The 23,872-nt window shown below is 42.2% G+C and overlaps 1 protein-coding gene across 1 annotated transcript in view; it reads right to left on the bottom strand.

Moving 5' to 3' along the window:
• Nucleotides 1-23,322, bottom strand: part of UBXN4 (UBX domain protein 4) — a 37,356-nt gene extending 14,034 nt beyond the window's left edge. The window contains exons 1-6 of the mRNA XM_008143479.3: nucleotides 23,159-23,322; nucleotides 14,333-14,435; nucleotides 11,828-11,856; nucleotides 11,052-11,170; nucleotides 10,251-10,425; nucleotides 4,018-4,111 (exon numbers count right to left, since the gene is read on the bottom strand). Of these exons, the coding sequence (XP_008141701.2) occupies nucleotides 4,018-4,111; nucleotides 10,251-10,425; nucleotides 11,052-11,170; nucleotides 11,828-11,856; nucleotides 14,333-14,435; nucleotides 23,159-23,240 (602 nt within the window). The 5' untranslated portion in view covers nucleotides 23,241-23,322. The remainder of the gene's footprint in view (nucleotides 1-4,017; nucleotides 4,112-10,250; nucleotides 10,426-11,051; nucleotides 11,171-11,827; nucleotides 11,857-14,332; nucleotides 14,436-23,158) is intronic.
• Between the last annotated feature and the right edge of the window lie 550 nt (nucleotides 23,323-23,872).

The following is a 23,872-nucleotide window of genomic DNA, read 5'->3' as shown; positions in this document are numbered from 1 at the left end:
GACACAAGATGGCCACTACAAGATGGCCAGCAGGAGAGGGCAGTTGAGAAGGACCCGGCCTGCAAGGGAGGGCAGTTGAGAAGGACCAGGCCTGCAAGGGAGGGAAGTTAGAGGTGATCAACCCTGCAGGAGAGGGCAGTTAGGGGTGACCAGGCCGGCAGAGGAGGGAAGTTGGGGGAAACAGGCTGGCAGCAGAGTGGTTAGGGGCAATCAGGAAGGCAGGCAGGCAAGCAGTTGAGAGCCAGCAGTCCTGGATTATGAGAGGGATCTCCGACTGCCCGTTTAGGCCCGATCCCAGTGGGATCGGGCCTAAACGGGCAGTCGGACATCCCTTGAGGGGTCCCATATTGGCGAGGGTACAGGCTGGGCTGAGGGACAACCCCCCTCCGTGCACGAATTTTGTGCACTGAGCCTCTAGTAGTCAAATAATAGAATACCATACAGCAATGAGAGTGCACCAACTACTGCCACATGCAACAGCACAAAAGAGCCTCACAAATACAATGCTGAGCAAAGGAGTACATGTGGTTGGTTCCATCAGATTCAGGTTAGCGAGCTCAATCCCCAGTAGGGGCGTGCAGGAGGCAGCCAATCAAAGACTCTCTCTTATCATTGATGTTTCTATCTCTCTCTTCCTATCCCTTCCTCTCTGAAATCAATAAAAGTATATTTAAAAAAAAAAAAGAAATCAAACAAAATTCAATGAATGATCCTTGAATAGATCTTGAATCGAGAAAAAAAGCTATCAAGGACATTATTAGGATAACTGCAGAAATATAGATATGATCGAATATTAGGTAATATAATTTACAATGTCTTTAAGTAAGGTAACAGTATTGTACTAAAATCTGAAAATGTCTTTATTCTTTCATTATATTACCACTTGCAGATGCAATTTTGTTCTAATTTGGTTGAAAAGCCTATTGTATCTTACTCAATGACAAATCAACTATTTAATCACTTTTGCATTGGGAATCTACTACTCAGATGGTGTTTTTTAAAAATATTTTTCTATTGATTTCAGAGAGGAAGGGAGAGGGAGAGAGAGAGACAGAAACATCAATGATGAGAGAGAGCTATGCCTCTTCCTTGCACGACTTCCTACTGGGGATCGAGCCCATAAACCAGGCATGTGCCCTGACCAGGAAATCGAACTGTGACTGACCTCCTTATTCAGAGGTTGATGCTCAACCACTGAACCATACTCACTGGGCTCAATTGTTTTTTTGCGTTTTTTTTTTTTGTTTTTTTTTTTTTATTGACCTGAGGGATGGGGCAGAGCATGCATTGGTGGGTGTAGACCCCAGTCTCCAAACTAGGCGGGGGCCCTACTCAGAGCCAACAGAAACTCAGTCAATTTTTTTATTATTAGAAGATACACACTCAAGCATTGAGAGTGAAATGAAATATCTGAAACATTCAAATGAATCAGCAAAAAAGGTGGTCATTATACTATTCTTTAAACTCTTTGAGGCTGAAACCTTCCCAAATAAAAGGTTAGAACTGATGGTACTATATATTATCTTTCCCAGAATGATAGAAATAACAGGAGTGCATTGAGGGGATGGATGAAAAAGGTGAAAGGGATTTAGTACAAACTGCCAATTACAAAAAGTGTCATGGGGATGTAAAGTACAACACAAGGGATATAGTCAATAATATTGTAATAACTATGTATGGTGCCAGATGGGTACTAAATTTATCAGAGTAATCATTTTGTAAGGTACCTAATGTCTAATCACTGTTGTACACCTGAAACTGTTATTGTATGTCAACTATAATTAAAAATAAATTTAAAAAAACAAAAATTCACTTTCCCACTGAATTAAATAGCACTTGACCCGACCCCACAATAAAGGGCCACCTGTCCTATTTCTTCTCATTCCCACCAAGTCTCCAAATCCTTTTCTTAATTTTTGATTTTCTACTTCACTCCAAGATAGTCCAAGTAAGAGTGCCCAGTGGTGGGTTTAGTGTTAGCCAAAGAGAAGGAAACAAAAGAGGATGATTCCTTGGGAACTTGTTTCCTGCTGATGCTCCTCCAGCCTTCCACCATTTCTCACCACTGTGAGAGGATCTATCCTGCTTTTCACATCAATATCCTGACCATGCCCAACTCCTTCAAGAACAATCAAGCCCTAACCGGTTTGGCTCAGTGGATAGAGCATTACCCTACAGACTGAAGGGTCCCAGGTTTGATTCCGGTCAAGAGCATGTAACTTGATTGTGGGCACATTCCCAGTAGGCAGTGTGCAGGAGGCAGCTGAGTGATGTTTCTCTCTCATCGATGTTTCTAACTCTCTATCCCTCTCCCTTCCTCTCTGTAAAAAAATCCTATCCAATGAAAGAGTAATATGCAAATTGACCGTCACTGCAACACACAAGATGGCTGCTCCCATGTGGACACAAGATGGCTGCCACAAGATGGCCGGCAGGGGAGGGCAGTTGTGGGCGATCAGGCCAGCAGGGGAGGGCAGTTGAGAGGGACCAGGCCTGCAAGGGAGGGCAGTTGGGGGCAACCAGGCCTGCAGGGGAGGACAGTTGGGGCGAACTGGTCGGCAGGGGAGGGCAGTTAGGGGTAACCGGGTGGGCAGGGGAAGGAAGTTAGGGGCAATCAGGCCAGCAGGGGAGCAGTTAGGCATCGATCAGGCTGAACGGGGAGTGGTTAGTGGTGGCTCCCAACCGCTCCCTCAGGCAGGCAGGCAAGTGAGCGGTTGGGAGCAAGCAGTCCTGGATTGTGAGAGGGATGTCCCAGATTGGAGAGGGTGCAGGCTGGGCTGAGGAACACATACCCCCCTGTGCATGAATTTCGTGCACTGGGCCTCTAGTCAATAAAATAAAAAAAAGAACAATCAGAATCTAGGTTTTTCTGAAATGAAGCTGATTTTTTTAAAAATATATTTCATTTATTTATTTAATTTTAAATATACTTTATTGATTTCAGAGAGGGAGAGAGAGATAGACCCATCAATGATGAGAGAGAATCATTGATCTGCTGCCTCCTGCATGCCCCCCACTGGGGATTGAGCCCACAACCCAGGCATGTGCCCTTGACCAGAATCAAAGCTGGGACCCTTCAGTCCGAAGGCTGATGATTTATCCACTGAGCCAAACCGGCAAGGGTTAAGGAATTTTTCTTAATGTTCATATAACACTAAGTGATTTTAAGTCAAGATTAAAAAATAAAATCCTGCTTATCTGTTTACCATTAACTCATATAACTTTTAAGAATCATAGCAAAAAAAACTATGATTTACTATTTACTAAATCATTGAAGTATTAAATTAGAAACCAAAAGTCAGACATTTGTTTCTGATTATCAGACCAACCAATAACATATGACATTTAGTAGACACCCACTTATGCAGAACCCAGGCTCAGTATATAGTCATAAAATTAGCAGAAATTCTTGCCCATCTGGAACTTATTATCCTATGGCATAGAGAAAGAAAGGAAGAAGTGACAAATGGAAACACTTCCGTTACAAAATGCCAGTGAAGCCCTAGCTGGTTTTGCTCAGTGGTTAGAGTGTCAGCCCATGGACTGAAGGGTCCCAGGTTCAATTCCAGTCAAGGGCACATACCTCTGTTGCAGGCTGGATCCCCAGCCCCGGGTGGGGCATGTGCGGGAGGCAACCAATTGATATCTCTCTCTCTCTCTCTCTCTCTCTGTCTCTCTCTCTCTCTCTCTCTCCACTCTGTCTAAAAAAATCAATGGAAAAATATCCTCAGGTGAGGATTAATAAAAAACAAAACAAAAAACCCCACAAAATGCAAATAAAAAAAGACTCTTTGAATGGTCAGACCTAAAGCTGACTGATGACTTCAGAGACACAGAAGAACTTTACTTCCAGAATTGATCTTTCCGGATACAAACAAGTAGGTCAGGTAATAAAAAGTTTTCAACGCAGAATTCTTAAACTTCATTTGTACAATTTTAGCTTTTACTCAAATTAAGGAAATAACTGAAAACCACTGTCTTTTTAATAAACTACTATTTGCAAAAATAAAAGCAAACCTTTCCACTTTGACAGTGAGGTCCTCCGAGGGTCTTGAATTTGAACATCCTCTAGTCTCCTGAGATGAAGTGGCATGGCCTGATTTTTCTCCTCCTATTTATTAAATACAAAGAAGTAAGAAAAATATTTCATTTAAATGCCAATTTTTAAATGGTATACATTTAAAAATGTATACATTTTTTTGGTTACAACATTTCTTAATCTGGTTTCTTAAACATTACATATTTTCGCTAAGAATGGAGCAGGAGATAAAAAATGAGCTATTACTAATTCTGAAGTATGGATCTGAATACAATCCTATATAATAAAAGGCTAGCGGAACGACTGGTCGCTGTGACGCGCATTGACCACAAGGGGACAGATGCTCAATGCAGGAGCTGCCCGCTGGTGGTCAGTGCACTCCCACAGAGGGAGCGCCGCTCAGCCAGAAGCTGGGCTCACAGCTGGCGAGCACAGCGGCAGCAGTTGGACATCCCCCAAGGGCTCCCAGACTGCGAGAAGGCACAAGCCAGGCTGAGGGAACCCCCCACACACACCGAGTGCACAAATTTTGTGCACCAGGCCTCTAGTCCTATCTAATAAAAGAGTAATGTGCAAATTGACGGTACATCCGCTACACCCACAAGCCACGCCCACCAGCCAATCAGGAGTGAGTATTCAAATTAACCCAACCAAGATAGCTGTGGCCACAAAGCAAGCAGGAGGCTTACGTTTCCCCGGCAATGGAGGAAGCCAAGCTTCCCGCACACCCTGGCCGGCCCAGGCCTCCAATCAAGGCTACAAAGTTTCAATTATAGAAGATAAATAAATCCCAACAAAAAAGGCAGCAGCCACAGAGCTGGAGAGAGCAGGAGGCTTTGGTTGCCCCTGGCGATGGAGGAAGCCAAGCTTCCTGGCCTGCCTTGGCCTCCACTCAAGGCTACAAAGTTTCAATTATAGAAGATAAATAAATCCCAGATACCAGGGCCTCCGCTTGGGTCGCCAGGGGGTGTGGCCAGCCTGCAAACCACCACAGGCCCTTCGCCCAGGCCACCCCACGCCCCTAGGGAACCCCCACCCTGATCCGGGACACCCTTCAGGGCAAACCAGCTGGCCCTTACCCATGCACCAGGCCTCTATCATACCTAATAAAAAAGTAATATGCAAATTGACCGTCACTCCAACACACAAAATGGCTGCCCCCATGTGGACACAAGATGGCTGCCACAAGATGGCCAGCAGGGGAAGGCAGTTGTGGGCGATCAGGCCAGCAGGGGAGGGCAGTTAGGGGTGACCAGGCCAGCAGAGGAAGGAAGTTGGGGGCAACCGGGCCTGTATGGAAGGGCAGTTGGGGGGGGACCCAGGCCTGCAGGGGAGAGCAGTTGGTGGGGACCAGGCCTTCAGGGGAGGGCAGTTAGGGGTGACCAGGCCTGCAGGAGAGAGCAGTTAGGGGCAATTAGGCTGGCAGGGAAATGATTAGGGGGTGATCAGGCTGGCAGGCAGAAGCAGGTTAGGGGCAATCAGGAAGGCAGGCAGGCGAGCAGTTGGGAGCCAGCAGTCCTGAATTGTGAGAGGGATGGCCGACTGCCCGTTTAGGCCCGATCCCAAACGGGCAGTTGGACATCCCTCGAGGGGTCCCAGATTGGAGAGGGTGCAGGCTGGCTGAGGAACACCTACCCGCCCCCCTGCTCCCATGCACAAATTTCATGCACCGAGCCTCTAGTAGTATATAAATAGGAAATAAGGCAGTTACCCAGCTGACGTTACCAAGGTAAAAGTTAGAGGTAAAACATGAAGAAATATTAATCTGGCATGAGGGGATATAATAAAAATGAAGCATGCATGCCTGGACATGGGTAGGCTTCACTCTAGAGCAATGTTGTCCAATATCTATGTGGTGTCTAGTACAGTAGCCACTAGCCACATATGGCTAATGAACACCTGAAATAAGGCTAATGCAACTGAAGGTCTAAATTTTTAATTGTATTTCATTTTAATTAAAATAGTCACATGTGGCCGAAACCGATTTGGCTCAGTGGATAGAGCGTCGGCCTGCGGACTGAAGGGTCCCAGGTTCGATTCCAGTCAAGGGCATGTACCTTGGTTGCGGGCACATCCCCGGTGGGGGATGTGCAGGAGGCAGCTGATCGATGTTTCTCTCTCATTGATGTTTCTAACTCTCTATCCCTCTCCCTTCCTCTCTGTAAAAAATCAATAAAATATATTTAAAAATAAAATAGTCACATGTGGATGTGCCTATGGTATTCAACAGTGATGCTCTAAAGGCCAAGTTTAATCCTGGGTATTGCTCTAGATTTACACTGGCCCAACGAATGCCAAAATGTATACCAAAATGATTTCTCAGAGAAGCTTTTTGTATGTCTCTACACTAATATTCTTTTTTTAAAAAATATATATATTTTATTGATTTTTTACAGAGAGGAGGGGAGAGGGATAGAGAGTTAGAAACATCGATGAGAGAGAAACATCAATCAGCTGCCCCCTGAACACTCCCTACTGGGGATGTGCCCGCAACCAAGGTACATGCCCTTGACCGGAATCAAACCTGGGACCCTTCAGTCTGCAGGCCGACGCTCTGTCCGCTGAGCCAAACCAGTTCGGGCAACTACACTAATATTCTTTTAAGAATTTCCTGAAGAATTTTGTCCTGGCCTGTTGTAGAGGATAGTTATAGTCTGGCACTTCCTTTTAGAACCTCTACCATTTCCACCAACTTGTTAACTTTTTAAAAAATATATTTTTATTGATTTCAGAGAGGAAAGGAGAGGGAGAGCGAGATAGAAACATCAATGATGAGAGAGAAGCATTGATCAGTTGCTCCCTGCATGCCACACACTGGGGAGTGAGCCCACAACCAGGGAATGTGCCCTGACCTGGAATCAAACCTTGACCTCCTGGTTCATAAGTCGACGCTCAACCACCGAGCCATGCCGGCCAGGCACTTCTTCCATTTTTGATCGATGAAAAAGCAAGGACTATGGAACAACAAAGTCTGGGTTCAAGTCCTATCCTGGCACTTCAGTAGGTTACCTAATCTCTCTGTGCCTCATCATATGTAAAACAACTCAACCTTGTAGAGTTGTTTTGAGAAACATTAATAGAAGTAAAATGTTTAGACTTTTACTAAGACTGGAACATAGTGTTTTAGTTATAGCCATAGTGGAAATGCTAGAATTACTAAGTAGAGCAGATGGTTTATGTCTCTTCCTACCCCTGTATTCACCTAGGTAGCTAAAGTCAGCGACAGTAGGAGTATTTACACCTTGAAAATTAGCAAACACTACAAATAGGGCTTTTTTTCCTCAAAGGCCTTTTGTTAAATATTTACCAACACACTGCTAAATGCAACCCATTCCAGAAGCAGCTCCCAGCTAGACATGCAATCACAAGGGTAAACAATAGTGTACTGTGTTGCCAGTGTTTTTTGATATTGTGTTCTGAGCACATTCAAGGTAGGCTATGCTATGCTATGTTGCTTGGTAGATTATGCATATTAAATGCATTTTTAACTTATATTTTCAATTTCTGGGTTTATTTGGACATAACCCCTTTTGGTTATGTCCAAAAGAGAATGAAAATTTTTGGAAATGATAGATATTCAGGTAAATGTGAACGATAACTATTCTGCTGTATACCTAAATAGACTACATTCATAATAGAGTCCCTCAGTCCTATCTGCATCCAGAATCTGAGTGATCTATGCAAGTAAAATCTTAAAATTAGACTACTAAGAAGGAACCTGATAATTTTCTCTCAAATATTCAAAAACCTGTTATGTGTAACTCCATTAGTAGCACTAAAGTTAATGGAAAATTATATGGCATCAAATTTCAGCTCAACATAAGAATTTTTCTAAAATCTAGGGCTATGCCCTGGCTGGTGTGGCTAAGTGGGTTGGGGTGAAGTCCCATACACCAAAAGGTTGCGGGTTCGATTCCTGGTCAGGGCACATACCCAGGTTATGGATTCCATCCCTGGTCTGGTGCATGTGGGAGGCAACTGATCGATGTTTCTCTCTCACATCAATATTTCTCTCTTCCCCTCTCTCTCTTCCTTCCTCTCTCTAAAATCAATCAACATATCCTTGGGTGAGAAATTTTTATTTTATTTTAAAAATTAAAATAAGCCCTAGCTAGTTTGGTTCAGTTGGCCCTAGGACTGAAGGGTCCTGGGTTCGATTCCAGTCAAAGGCATGTACTCAGTTGCAGGCTCGATCCCAGGCCCCGGTTGGGGCACATGTGGGAGGCAACCAATTGATGTTTCTCTCTCTCTCTCCCCCTTCCTTCCACCCTCTCTAAAAATCAATGGAAAAATATCCTCAGGTGAAGATTAACAAAAAAATAAAGGAAGAAAATTAAAATTAATAAAAACTAGGGTTTCAACAATAGAATAGGCTTCCCAGGTGAGAGAATGAGCTTCCTGTCATTAAATGTATTCAAACAGAGGTTAGATGATTATCCAGGATCATCTTTTGGGGTACTAATGTTCTAACTTCTTGGTTTATCTAACCCTATGTTGTCTACTACAAAGCTGTTATTACACCAAACAACTCTGACAGTATATGCACAGTATAAAATTTATTTTGCCTTGCCCAGCCGGTGTGGCTCGGTGGTTCAGCATAGACTTATGAACCAGGAGGTCACAGGTTCAATTCCCGGTCAGGGCATATGACCAGGTTGTGAGCTTGATCCCCAGTGTGGGGCACGCAGGAGGCAGCTGCTGAATGATTCTCTCTCACCATTGATGTTTCTATCTCTCTCTCCCTCTCCCTTTCTTGCTGAAATCAATAAACAATTTTTTTATTTGCCTTTTCTATCAACCCCTCTTCAACTGTACTTATTTCTGAAAGCTCTATTTTACAGTTATCTTTCATTCTAATTTAAAAAATACAAATATTATTCTTTTAAATATGTATTGTATTTTATTGGTTATAAAAACAATTCCAAATACATTAGCTCATTTGGAACTTTCAAAATCCTCTGGCTGGAAAGAAATTTATAAAATAGCTGAGAGTTGCCTGCTGGTGTAGCTCAATGGTTTAGTGTCGACCTATGAACCAGTTCATGGTTCGATTCCTGGTCAGGCACATACCCGAGTTGTGGGCTCGATCCCCAGTAGGGAGCTTGCAGGAGGCAGCCGATCAATGATGCTCTCTCTTCATTGATGTTTCTATTTCTCTCTCCCATTCTCTTCCTCTCTTTGAAATCAATAAAAATATCCTATATAATAAGAGGTAATATGCAAATTGGCCATCACTCCAACATACAAGATGGCCACCCCCATGTGGACACAAGATGGCCACCACAGGATGGCCAGCAGGGGAGGGCAGTTAGGGGCAACCAGGCCGGCAGGGGAGGATAGTTAGCGGTAACCAGGCCTGCAGGGGAGGGCAATTAGGGGTGACCAGGCTGGCAGGGGAGGGCAGTTAGGGGCAATTGGCCAGCAGGGGAGCAGTTAGGCGTCGATCAGGCTGGCAGAGGAGTGGTTAGGGGGTGATCAGGCTGGCAGGCAGAAGTGGTTAGGGGCAATCGGGCAGGCAGGCAAGCGGTTGGGAGCCAGCAGTCCTGGATTGTGAGAGGGCAGTTGGACATCCCTTGAGGGGTCCCAGATTGGAGAGGGTGAAGGCTGGGCTGAGGGACACCGCCTCCCCCCCACATGCATGAATTTCGTGCACCAGGCCTCTAGTATATTTAAAACAAACTAACAAACAAAAACAGCTGAGTGTCATAATGACAGTCCCTGAACCACAGCACAGTAGCAGAAATTACAAATCAACTATTCTGGACTGTGGTCTATTTGGGTTTGAAGGGCTTACTCACTGACTTTATCCTCTTCTGCCACTAAATGACAAACATACGTATTTAAGACAACCCGTAAATTTTAAGTTAGATGAATGTGAGTAGGGGAAAAGGCAATGTTTTTATTTTTAAGGCTATTAATCTAAGGCCTTTAAAATGAAGTGAAGGAACCCTAGCTGGTTTGGCTCAGTGGATAGAGCGTCAGCCTGCGGACTGAAGGGTCCCAGGTTTGATTCCCATCAAGGGCACATGCCCAGGTTGCAGGCTCAATCCCCACTGGGGGGCATGCAGGAGGCAGCAGATCAATGATTCTCAGGTGAGGATTAACAAAAATTGATGTTTCTCTCTCTCCCTTCCTCTCTGAAATCAATTAAAAAAATTAAAATGAAGTGAAGGAGTACTTCTACTGTATCAAAAAGTACACTGAAAATTACCTGTTGCGGAATCTGACTTTGTATCAGAAGTGGGTGGTGTCTCAGAAAGTTCTACATTTCTCGACTGAGAGTCTTCAGAAGTACTGTTAGGATCAAATGAGGTGAATGGAGTAGAGTGTGAACTTTCTGACTGGCTGCCATTTGCCTCTGATGTTTCACCTTTTAATGAGTGCATCTAGAGAGAAAACACATTGAAATTTAATTTAACAGATAAGAATCTAAATTTACCATGAATGATGAGACCAAAATAAGAGTGAGTCAAAGCATATACTTTCTAAGTAGATAAATCTAAAATATATAATCCTAAACATGACATAATCATGTTATAAAATTCTACTATAAACAGACAAGAGCATAAAAAGATTTTAAAAGTAAAATGTTGCTTTTCCTTCAAATTACAATTCAAAGGAAGAAGTTACAAGCTATCTTAGTCATTTGCTCAAAGTGGATACAAATGAGATATTGAGTAAGGTCCTTAAAACATGTCAAGCAACATACTGCTAGATATCTTAATGTGACAGGAACTCTCTTGCAACAAAGAGTGCTATGCATTATGGGACTGGGTGAGGGGGAAAAAGAGAAGGGGAAACAAGAAGTCACTTAAGTATTAGGTACAGGCACCTCTAACTTCATAATGCTATTTTCAAAACCAGTCCAGGAAGAGAGTATTTACTACCTTTCCAATTTAATGGCATGGCAGGTCCCTGAATATACAGAGCACTTGCAAAAATACTCCAATGTCAAGTTCCTGGCTAGTTATTTTCATATGTTTATACAAAGAGCAATTATGTTCCTTCTCACCTGCCGGACTTTGTGAATTCTGGTAACAAGTTCATCTGCAGAAACACTTCCTGCTATTACTTCCAAGGGAATTCCACTGTCTCCAATAAAGAAACTGGATGGAACACACACTACAGGATCTGTACAGTTTAATTAAGTTTAACAATTCATGGAAAACAAGGGAATAATTTTATGAAACACTACTGATAACAAAGCAAAACAAATCTTTGTGAATTCCACAAAATAATCAGCTAACATGTTTACAAAATAATTTCAATTACTGCATGTGACATGGGAATTGATTTATGATTTGTATTACATATCTGAGTGGAGAACATCTACAATTCCCCTCTATCATAACTTTTACATCTATATTGCCTCTTGCCAACTACTTCTAACATGGCATCCATACTGCTCCATACTACTTTCTAGATACTTGCAATAAACTCCCTATGATTCCATTTGCTACAATGTACTGTCTCAAAGGACACTTAGGAATATAAAGTTCCCATCCTATATAATAAAAGGCTAATATGCAAATTGGCCCCTTGACTGGGAGTTTGACCAGGGGGCGGGGCCGGCCGGCAAACCGCCCACGGCCTCTCCCCCAGGCCAGCCCCGCCCCCGATCGGGGCAGAACAGACCCCACCTGTGCCCGAATTTGTGCACCAGGCCTCTAGTTAACAAGGCATAAGTTTGTAAGTAAAAATGAATAACTTATAAATTTCATGAAATAAAGAAAAAAAAGGTAAATCCACAAGCAAATATGTAATACCGATTCTTCATTGAAAGGATACAGATTTGTGAAAATTGTAGGCAGGCTTCACTGTAAAAAAAAAAAAAATCAAACAGAAAAATCACTAGATGAATACATGTTTCTCAAATACTGAGTTCCTTTTATAAAAATTTACTATACCAATTACAAGCATTTTTCTAAAACTACTAGTTTCTTTCATAGCCAACAGCTGGAAGAAGAAAAATATAATTCTTATTTCTTTTTTGTTTAATAATTTTCAGATTGAAGAACTTACTCTTGCTACCCACAAACTGGTGGCTGGATCTGGTGGCTAAAACTCAAGTTAGTATCTGCCATGTTGCTTCCTCAGCAGCAAGTATACCCAAACACAGTATCTTGTAACAAGATATTAATGCCTATGACTTACTTGTGCAAGCGACAATACAATACCTATAATAACAAAGGATTGAAAACGACCTAAATATCAACCAATAAAAACTAATTAATTATGCAATCATAAAAAGAAAAATGGTTCCCAGTGGCATGGCTCAGTGGTTGAGAGTCAACCTATGAACCATGAGATCATGGTTCGATTCTGGTCAGGGTTGCAGGCTTGATCCCCAGTGGGGGGCATGCAGGAAGCAGCCGATCGATGATTCTCTCATATCATTGATGTTTCTCTCTCTCCCCCCCCTCCCTTCCTCTCTGAAATCAATAAAGATATGTACATTTTAAATGCTAGATAAATAAGCCTGTATATATCCTCAAGAATTCTGAAATTCCTCCTTCTTCCACATTCCCAATAAAGCCCTTCCTTCTCCCTGCCATTACTGACACTAAAAGGTGCTTCTGGAAGGTAATGGACAATATAAATGATACAATATACATTAAAATGATAGATTCTTTAAAAAAAACTATTATAGCTCAATAAATATATAGTTCAGTAATATTTTGAAACAGACTACACTATAGTTTGCTTTATGCAGTTTGTTAATACTGAAAATTTTAAAAAGTTTCTAAACTTAGAGGTTAATTTCTGAATTTTTTAATTTTGACAGTAACTGTCAAACATTATTCATTCTGATATTATTAATATCAAAACCACATTGCAATTGCTAATGAGTTAATGTTTCCAGTAATTGATGGCTACTGCTATCATCATAAAAGAGAAATAACAGGGTCCTATGCTCTTTTGTAAGCTGCTTCTAATGGAAGACATACTACCATCTATGAAGTAATCTTGAAGGGGAAAAAAAATCCAACCTGAATCCAACTGTCAGAGGAAAAGAGGACAGAGGAACAAACCAAATGACACAACAGAGCTGCAATCAACAAAATCCATACCGGAGGAAACTATGGTATTTTCAAAAAATAAATTGCAAAGAAAAAGAAAGAGATATAGAGGGGAAGCTGCTACACTAAAAGAGACTTAAGACATATCAATACATGACAATGTGTGAAACTTGATAGATCCTAAACCAAACTGCAACAAATTAAATTAATAATAAAACTGTGACTGATGAGATAGTTGAAAATTTGAATGCTGGGTGGATATGTGATATTAAGGGATTATTATTTTCTTTTTGAAGTATTCTAATTATATCAAAAAATTAAGAATCCTTATCTTTCAGAGACATACTAAAGTATTTATAGATGAAGTGATATGACTGAGATTTGTTTCAAAATTATATAGGATAAGTGGAAATGGATAGGGGTATACATGAAACAAGACTGATCAAGAGTTGATAATTATTGAAGTGGTTGACAGTATATGGGGGTTTATTACACTCTTCAGTCACTTATATGTTTGAAATTTTCTGTAATTAAAAAAAAATTTTTTAAGGGGGGAGAAGGGATGTATTAAATAAAAGACTTGTGGATAGCAGGTACTATGAGGGACCTATAAATGTCCTTATTCCTATTAAACCTCTCCTGCCTGGCCCTACCCAGCCATTGTGGCTCAGTGGTTGAGCATCAATGTATGAACCAGGAGGTCACAGTTTAATTCCCGGGTTGCAGGGTCAATCCCCAGGAGAGGCCATGCATGAGGCAGCCATCAATGATTCCTCTTCATTATCTGTTTCTATCTCTCTCTCCCTCTTCCTCTCTGAAATCAATAAAAATATATTTTAAAAAATTAAACAACTCCATTCCCAAAAACAGAATTCAAAAGAGTGGTAGCCTTTAAGAGATATTCAATATATGATTTACAGTTACTTCCAAGTTCTTAGAAGCTGAGGCTCACAGTATTTTTGTATTGCTGCTTAGTAGACTAGGAGAACTTAAGTTTTCAGCAAGATATAATGATGAATTTGAAAAACAGCAATCCGAATTTAACACCCTAATATGCCTTAGATAAAAATCAACATTCTTATAGTCTAAAAGCATCACCATAAATCACAACCAAAGACTACAGTTGAAATGTTTTTTAAAAACAAAAGAGTAGGACATGCAGGAGGTAGCCAATTGAGGTTTCTCTCATCAATGTTTCTATCTCTCTCCCTTTCACTCTAAAAAATAAAAGAATTTTTTTTAAAAACCCAAAAGATTAAAACATTAAACAAACCTTTTGGTATCGATTTTAATAGCAACAAAACTGTTTGAAGATGCTTCTGTCACTTTCTCATCTTCCCAACTTGCAGCCATCTGTGTAGATTGCTCATCATCACCTATAAAACATTTCAAGGATTCTTATTACATAAAGCCAGTATCTGATGATTCTTTTTTCCTGGAAATCTGGAATTGCAAATAAAATATAATACAACAAATACTGTTTTCTACCAAATTTGAAAACTGAATTTTTCCATAAAATGAAAAGTATGACTATGCATTGTTAATAAAAAGCAATAAAAAACACAATATTGCCATTTTGTATCCACAATAATTACAAACCATGGGTACAAATGTAGTGACTATTTTGGCTTTTCAACATGATTTTAGATATAAATGTACAATACTCCTTTATGTAGCACCTTTCTGTTGAGTTCAATATCCTCCACAACATTCATTCTCCAGAATTCCTCCAAGGGAGATAGAGGCAGGTACAAGTCTGTTTGTAGTCTTGGACTTGCTTTTTCTTATAGGTATGCTAATCATTAAGTTATGCTGACCCAAAACTAATCTATGGTGGAGGTGCTAGGAAAAGAACATGAAGAAATCTTCTGGGCTGCTGAAAATGTCTCTATCTTATCTGGATGAGTTACAAAAGTGTACTCATATGAAAAACTTCATCAAGCTGTTTCACTTAATATATCTCACCTAATATACTGTATGTTATACCCCAATGACAAAATTTTAGAACTTATACCTATCAAGAGATTATTTCCATTTCAGTTAACATAACCACTTATGGCTAGACAGAAGGAAACTTACCTGAGTAAGTCACTGAAAAATATTTGGGGCATTAGCAGAGCTAAACACTTTCTCAAAAGGTGAGCAACTTTTGCCAATTTACAGATTTAACAAAAAACAAACAAACAAAAAAACAACAACTCATTTCCAGGCTACATTTTTCATTTTACAAAAATGAGATCATTCTACACCTGCTCTTTTGTAAGCTGCTTTCATCACCACCACCCAATTTATTAGCCTTCCCCATCTCAGTTATCTGTTCATGCTAAGTCCATCCTTTCAGGTCTCAGGCTAAAACTTTAGTTACCACTGACTTCAATTGATTCATCTCCAAATAGTTGACCCTTGAACAACACAGGGTTAGGGGTGCAACCCCACTCCCACCCCCCACAGTAAAAAACCTGCATATAACTTTTAACTCTATGTATTTATGGAAAAAATACCACGTATAAAGGGACCCATGCTGTTCAAGGGTCAACTATATATCCAGAATGTAATTATCTCTTACCACACTCATTGCTACCACCCTGATTTATGCTACCACATCTCACATAGATGATTGCAATACCCTCCTAATTGGTTTCCCTGCTGTCTATTCTTAACACAGCAACTTTCCTTAAACTTTCAGATCACATCAACCCTCTGCTCAAAATCCTACAATATCTCCCTATTTTCCCTCAAGTATAAGCCAAAGTCCTTACAAAAGTCCAGTTATCTCTCTGTCCTCATTTCCTTTTACTTTCTTGCTATTCCTTTCCTTTCTATTCCTCAAATTATGAAAGACACTCTCATTTTAAGGTCTTGGTACTAGATGTTTCCTCTAGTTCTGGAATGTTCTTCCCACAGTATCTACATAGTTAACTATCAACTACCATAAGTCCTTGCTCAAATACTATCTTCTCAATAAAGCCTTCCCTAATCACCACTTTAATAAAACCATACACCCCTTCAGATATTCCCAAAGGCTCCTTATTTCATGTGTGTGTGTTTTTCTGTAACATATATCACTTTTTAATAGAGTATGTTTTTTATACCTTATGTTTACTGTTTATTGTCTGGATCTTCCATGAGAATGTAGGCTCCAGAAGGGCAAGGATAGTTTTCATTTTTACTTAATGATATGTAATGACTCAAATGCCTACAACAAAACCTGGCATATGATAAGTAGGTGGCATATAGCAGACTTTCAATAACTATTTTGCAGAATAAACAAGTAAGTTTTTGGTAAAGTATCTTGGATATTTATAATACTTGACTAATGCTGCACTTATGAGTATATTGGAGGCCCGGTGCACTGATTCGTACACTGGTGGGGTCCCTCAGCCTGGCCCGCGGGGATCGGGCTGAAACCGGCTCTCCCACATCCCAAGGGGTCCCGGATTGCGAGAGGGCACAGGCCAGGCTGAGGGACCCCACCAGGTGCACAATTGGGACCGAGAAGGGAGTGCGGGAGGGCTCCAGGGCATGTCCGGCCCATCTCGCCCTGTCCCAATCGGCTGGAACCCATCAGCAAGCTAACCTACTGGTCAGATCATCTGCCCCTGGTGATCAGTGTGTGTCATAGTGACTAGTCGAATGGTTGAACAAATGATAGGACACTTAGCATATTAGGCTTTTATTATATAGGATTTTGTGTGAGAAGAAACTCAGGAATATCAGGAATAGGGGCTTGAGAAATCTGGGCATGGAAAAACAAACAGGAACTTTAATGTATCCACAGATACACACAAGACCAAAATGTTGAAGCACGACTTCTGAAGGAGCACAGATGGCGGACTAAAGCATTCTGCGGCAAGCTGGCCTTTGCACCAGGTGGGCCAGCTTCCGGCCCATCCAGTGCTTCTGCTGGTTCATTCAAGGAAGAACATTTTCCTTGACTTTTAGGTGCTTTTATATTCATCTCGAAAAGAAAAAATTCTGAACTCAGGATTTGGCAAATATTTGTTGTCTCCTGGAGCGGGGAGTCCTGCTTCTTCTATCCAACTGCTTTCTGTAATCTTGAAATGCAGATACCCCTCCTCTACACTTTATCTCCATAATTTGGATTGCAAAGGCTGCTTTTCTTCCCCCCCCCCCCTAAAATTTAACACTGAGAAGCTCATAGGATGCCATCATCCTGCCAACTTCTCCAGGAAGAAAGAACAACTGACATGTTTCTTCAGCCAATTGCTTACTTGTAAAGAAATTATTTTGCAAGCTGAAGGGTGATGTATAATTTGAAACTGGTGCTTAGATGGTGGTATTTGTGAATTCTTTACCTTTTATTCCCAGCAAGAAGACTATATAAATAGTAAATGTGGGTGTGAAAAAAATAAAAAATAAAAGATTGAAGTAGCAGATGGGGAAAAGTATCATTTGTTGTGACATCATTTTGAGCACATCTTAAGACACTGTGGGCATTAAAAAAAAAAAAAGACACTATGGGCTGTAGAGAGATGTAAAATTCCAAATCAATGACATTCTCAGTACAAACACTTCTTAGAGAAGACTGTGAGGCATGAGGGACCCTTTTCATTCATTCTTTCATACATTCACTGTTTTATTCCATATTTATTGTGTGCTAGGTATTGGACTATAAACTAAATATAAAACAAACCCAGTCAGCTTGGCTCAGTGGTTGTCGACTATGAGCCAGGAGGTCAAAGTTCAGTTTCCAGTCAGGGCACTTGCCCGGGTTGAGGGTTTGATCCCCAGTATGGTCGTGCAGGAGGCAGTCAATCAATGATTCTCTCTCATCATTGATATTTCTATCTCTGTCTCCCTCTCCCTTTCTCTATGAAACCAATAAAAAATATTTAAGTAAATAAAACAAATGAAACACTGTCTGCCCTCAGTGATTAAAATCTAATGGTACAGAAAAAAAGTACTTGTTTAGAATAACTACAAATCCTATCCTATATAATAAAAGACTAATATGCAAATTGTCCCCTTGACCAGGACTTCGACCAGGCAGCGGGGCTGGTCAGCCAACTGCCCTCGGCCCCTCCCCTCAGCCGGCCCCTCTCCCAACCGCCCCCCCCATCAGGGGCAAGGCCAGCCGGTCAACAGCCTGCGGCTCCTCCCCCCAGCCAGCCTGGCCCAATCAGCCTGGGCTGGCCAGACCCCACCCACGCACAAATTCGTGCACCAAGCCTCTAGTAATCTATATCATAAAAGGCCTGTGGTCGTGACGCCGTAATGACCAAACGAGCAGCAGCTCTGGTGGCAGGCAGGGCGCTGGCAGTGTCCGTGGAGCATGCGAGGCATCACGGACGGCAGACATGACCCTGATGGCAGGCTAGGCCTAGGGGACCCTACATGTGCACGATTTAATTGTGCACTGGGCCTCCAGTTATATAATAAATGCTGTGGGAAAAGAACCCAACTGTGAGAGAAGATAATGAGACCTCCTTAGACTGGTCAGCGAAACCCTCTCTGTGGTGACATTTAAGGTAAGACTTGCCCTGGCTGGCGTTCTCAGTGGTTAGAGCATCAGCCCACACTTCAAAGGGTCTGGTTTGATTCCCAGTCAAGGGCACGTACGTGGGTTGTAGGTTCAATCCCCAGCCCCAGTTGAGCTGTGTGGAGGATGCAACCGATGTGTCTCTCTCACATAGATGTGTCTCTCTCACATAGATGTTTCTCTCTCTCTCCCCCCTCCTCCCTCCTTCCCTTCCACTATCACTAAAAATCAATGGAAGGCAGCTATCCTCAAGTGAGGATTAACAACAAAAATGAAAAGACTTAAAGGATGAAAGAGCTGAGCCATGCCAAGAGCCAGAGGAGTTCACTGAGCAGGAGGAATTTAGGTGTAGGGAAAGGCCTGTGTGATAGGTAGTGTCATGATAGGGAGCACAAGACAAGGTAAGACTTAAGAGTTAAGCCGAAACCGGTTATGGCTCAGTGGATAGAGCGTTGGCCTGCAGGACTGAAGGGTCCCAGGTTCGATTCCGGTCAAGGGCATGTACCTTAGTTGCGGGCACATCCCCAGTAGGGGGTGTGCAAGAGGCAGCTGATCTATGTTTCTCTCTCATCGATGTTTCTAACTCTCTATCCCTCTCTCTTCCTCTCTGTAAAAAATCAATAAAATATATTTAAAATAAAAATAAATAAATAAAAAGACTTAAGAGTTAAGAGTAAGGGTTTATTCAACATGATGTAAGGCAGTACCATTTACTTAGAGGTAGCAGCACAATGGGGGAGAAAACAGAGGTTCAGGCAGTAAATATACTTTTAGGTTTGAGAATCTTATGAGGCATCCAAGGGGGATGTTAAGTAGGTAGCATGGATCTGCTACTTGAGGTTATGTTGTACCAGATGTCACCTCCCCACTAACAATATCTGCCCATGACTCAGTCTAGTAGCAGCAGCAGCTGCTACTGAATGAAATTATTAATTGCCAACATCAAATCTTTAATTTCTTAGTTTTAATTACATTATGAACTATGCCAAGGAGTTAGATGGCCCTACGATTTTAATAAGAGAATACTGTCTCCTTGGTAGTATCAGCAGTATCCAAAGTAAAGATACTTAAAAATTTTTTTTATTGATTTCAGAGAAGGGAGGAGAGAGAGAAACATCAATGATGATAGAAAATCATCAATTGGCTGCCTCCTGCATGCCCCCTACTGGGGACCAAGCACACACACCTGGGTATGTGCCCTGACCGGGAATCAAACCGTGACCTGGTTCATGGGTCACCGCTCAACCACTGAACACCAGCTGGGCCAAAGTAAAGGTACTTAAACAGTACAAACTCAGAAGCAAAGAATTGCAGACCCTAGTAGAGCCAGCAATTCCAACTTAGAAAACCTCCATCTATTTTAACCCAAAAAGGCAGTAAACAGTATCTGTCAAGGAAATTTTAGCTCACTAGCAACACTAGTCAGTGAACTGACACCTCAGCTTCAGGATCCTTGTCAAATTATTCTACCTTCCCAAGAACAGAATCAAAATCTTTTTCACTTTTTAAAAAAATATTGATTTGAGGCCCTAGCCGTTTTGGCTCAGTTGATAAGAGCATTGGCCTGCGGACTGAACGGTCCTGGGTTCGATTCTGGCCAGCAGCACATGACCGGGTTGTGGGCTCAGTCCCCAGTAGGGGGTGTGCAGGAGGCAGCCAATCAATGATTCTCATCATTGATGTTTCTCTCTCTCCCTCTCCCTTCCTCTCTGAATTCAATAAAAATACATTAAAAATATATATTTTTTTTAATTTGAGTTGAGAGAGAGAGAGGAAAGGGGAAAGAGAGGCAGGGAAAAAGAGAGAAACATTGATTTGTTGTTCTACTTATTTATGCATTCGTTGGTTGATTCTTGTATATGCCCTGATAGGAGATTGAACCCACAACCTTGGCATATCAGGGTAGGTTATTCTAACCAAATGAGCTACCTGGCCCAGGCCCAGTTTTCCTTCTTTCAATTTACATAGCTATAATACTTTGAAAATCCTTGTTAATTTGTTGGCTGAACTAGTAGCAATCTCTCCAGTCTCCTAACATCAATCTTTTAATATTCTTTAATTCATCCATGAAAAATTCACTAACCAACTTGCCTAAAATGTTTCCCACTTGAGTAGTTACATGAACCAAAGTTACCCTTAAGATCACTCCTTCCAGCTATAAAGACTTTTTTAAAATTTTCTACTGAGTTAATGTATTATTGTTGAAGTCTCAGATCTAAGATAATCATGAATTCTGGCTGTATGCTCCAGAGTTATGAACAAAGGTCTAGGCCAGTGGTCGGCAAATGGCGGCTCACGAGCCACATGAGGCTCTTTGGCCCCTTGAGTGTGGCTCTTCCACAAAATACCACATGCGGGCGCGCATGGACAGTGCGATTGAAACTTCGTGGCCCATGCGCAGAAGTCGGTTTTCGGCTCTCAAAAGAAATTTCAATCGTTGTACTGTTGATATTTGGCTCTGTTGATTAATGAGTTTGCCGACCACTGGTCTAGGCAGTTCCATGACACTATTATCTACAAACTCCTAAAAGGACACTAATCTTACCTAAAATGCTAGAAAAGCCAACAGTATTGTGAAAGGGTCAAGGGACAGACTCTGACAGATTGCTAACCATACTCCTGCAAATATTCCACAGTTACTGATATTCTAAAAGCATAGAATACACGCTCATCAGTAAAAAGTTAATGGAAAAAGGAATATATACACACAAAGCCCCCGAAACCTATAAATTTATTTTACTATTATAATAATTAGCACTATTATTTCCAAATGGATTTTCAAATTTCAATCGTTGTACTGTTGATATTTGGCTCTGTTGATTAATGAGTTTGCCGACCACTGGTCTAGGCAGTTCCATGACACTATTATCTACAAACTCCTAAAAGGACACTAATCTTACCTAAAGAATCAATAGTTTGTTAATTAAATCTAGCAATATTTCTTTCAAATTAACTGATTAGCCCAAAAGTACCTTCTAGGAACATTCAGACACCATCAATAGTGTTTTTTGCTTAAAACCATGACTACCATTTAATCCTAGATTTCCTGATTTCTACACCAATTTCAATAATCACATCAAGTCTACAATTGTTCAGTTTTTTTCTTAAGAAACAAACAACAAAAACCACTTCCTTTTTAAGCTGCTAAAAAAAAAAAATTGTCAAGACAACATGTAAATCCTTTTTGTGATCCTGGTGCATGTACTAAACCACTGCGTATATAAGTTTCCTCATCTATAAAAGAAGATAATAAAACCCGATTCTACCTACCACAAGAATCAATAGAGATTTTATGGAAAAAACACAACTTCAAATGTCATAAAACTATTATTGTACTCTTAATAAGCATAGTATCTTATCACTTCACTTTCCTTTTTAATCTACTTTTTTCCCTTACAGGATTACACCTGGTATTTTATGTGAAATATAAACTGTGAAACAGCGTTAAGAACTACTTGAACTCTTCTAAATTAACAGCACTAGAAATTTACCTATAAATTTAGCATAACAAAACAATTATAAATTGCAAGTTTAATGTTAACTGCAACTCGCATTTCATCAACTTGTTCTCATTGCAGTTCATAAAGCAACAGAGCTATTATGTAGTCTCCCCAAGAGTCATGAGTTAATAATGAGTAAAACGTTATTAAACACAAATAGGTGAAATAATACACTTCAAATTAACAGTAGCCACAAACACTGATTTGGTTCATGTAATGAGAATCGGCAATTCCACAGAGGCATAGGTTTACTGTAAATCTAGAAGATTTCAGTAATAAAATAGGGGAGTAATAAAATACGGAGCACATTAACCCAGAGCAACCCGGGGTAAATGAGTTAATACACATCCTGGAAATTGTAGATATTAGACCAGAAAGATAACAAAAAACAAACAAAAAAAGATAACAAAAAGAACCAAGAACAGAGCGTCTACTCCTAAACACATGGGTAAAAATAAAATAAACAAATAAATCGACTTGCAACAAAGCAATGATTCACATTAGACCTTCCCCACTATCCTTTTTAAAAATCAAACCTATATATACAGCTCAACAGTTCGCGTCTGAGGAACCCGGGAACGCCGACAACCCTGACCGCCGGGTGGTCTCCCTTTGTTGTTATCGATGACACAGCTTTCTTCCTGACAGTCGGCAACTAACTGCCAAGCCAGCTGCCTGCCTAAAGGCCAGGCCGTGTCCCCACCTACATACACACCAGGAACTACGCTCGGGCGTTAAGGCATCCGAAGTGGGTCCTCCGGGACAGAGCCCTAGAGGGGCGCCGCGGGGGAGGGGGGTGTCTGTGGCGCCGGCCCCCCAGGAGGCGGGCGGGAGGCTGGGCGGGGAGCTATGGGGCTGGGCCGCTCGCGCGCCTCCTCGCCTCGGGCGGAGAGGGGTCGACGGGCTCAGCGCTGGGGGCGCGGCTGGGACGGGGCCTCCCGCCAGGGCGGTGGGGGCCAGGCCCGCTGTGCCCCAAACGGGCGGGGGTGGCGCTGAACTCCTAGGGACGGGCAGCCCCAGAGCAGAGGCTGTGAGGGCCTGGGGTGGGAGGTAGGCCGGAGAGGTGTCCGGCCCTATTTCGGGCCCCCGCCCCCTTCACCTGCCACGAACACCACGAAGACCGCGCCGCTCCTCTTGGCCGACGCGATGGCGGCCGGAATGGCGCCCTGGAACCACAGCATCTCTCCACTCCGGCCTCCGCGCTCGCTGGAAGTGCTGTCTTCGCGGCCAGGAGCTGGCCCCGCCCTCCCCTTCGCCGGACCCCGCGGCCCCGGCAGCCCCAGCTGGCCCGCCCCCAGCCTCCGGCTCCGCAGGGACGCGCACACTCAGCGGTCTTCTGGGACGCGCGCAAACGCGCGGGCGGGGAGCGCGTGGCATCACGTGATGCCACACGTCGCTGTTGGCATGGAGTCCCATTGCCTCGTCTGGTTGGCTAGTTGGCGCGTGCGCGCGCCCGCTAGGCCTTAGGCCCGGCAGTCCCGGAAGTGGAAGAAGCCCGCGGAAAGGGTGACTAAACTGCTACAGTTGTGGGCGGCGCCTACATGAGGCATGATGGGAATTGTAGTCTTCCCAGGCTTGTTCTCCTTCTGTGATTTCCCGGCGCGGCTAAGGGGGCAGCAGTGAGAGCCTCTTAATCTTATAAAGGAGAGGAGAGAATGGGGCGGTCACTGATGCTTTGCCCTTGTTCCTTGAGAACTTGAAGTATGGAGGAAATAGTCCCCACTCCGAATGGAATCCTGCTTAGTAGGGGACGATGTAATTCTCTATTGCTATTAGTGGCCTTTGTGTGATGGGGTTGGGTGTCTCTCAGTAT

This window comes from Eptesicus fuscus, chromosome 11 (genome assembly GCF_027574615.1).
Source record: "Eptesicus fuscus isolate TK198812 chromosome 11, DD_ASM_mEF_20220401, whole genome shotgun sequence".
NCBI lineage: Eukaryota > Metazoa > Chordata > Mammalia > Chiroptera > Vespertilionidae > Eptesicus > Eptesicus fuscus.
The sequence above is the reverse complement of the archived record's forward strand: the minus strand, read 5'-3'. Positions and strand labels throughout refer to the sequence as shown.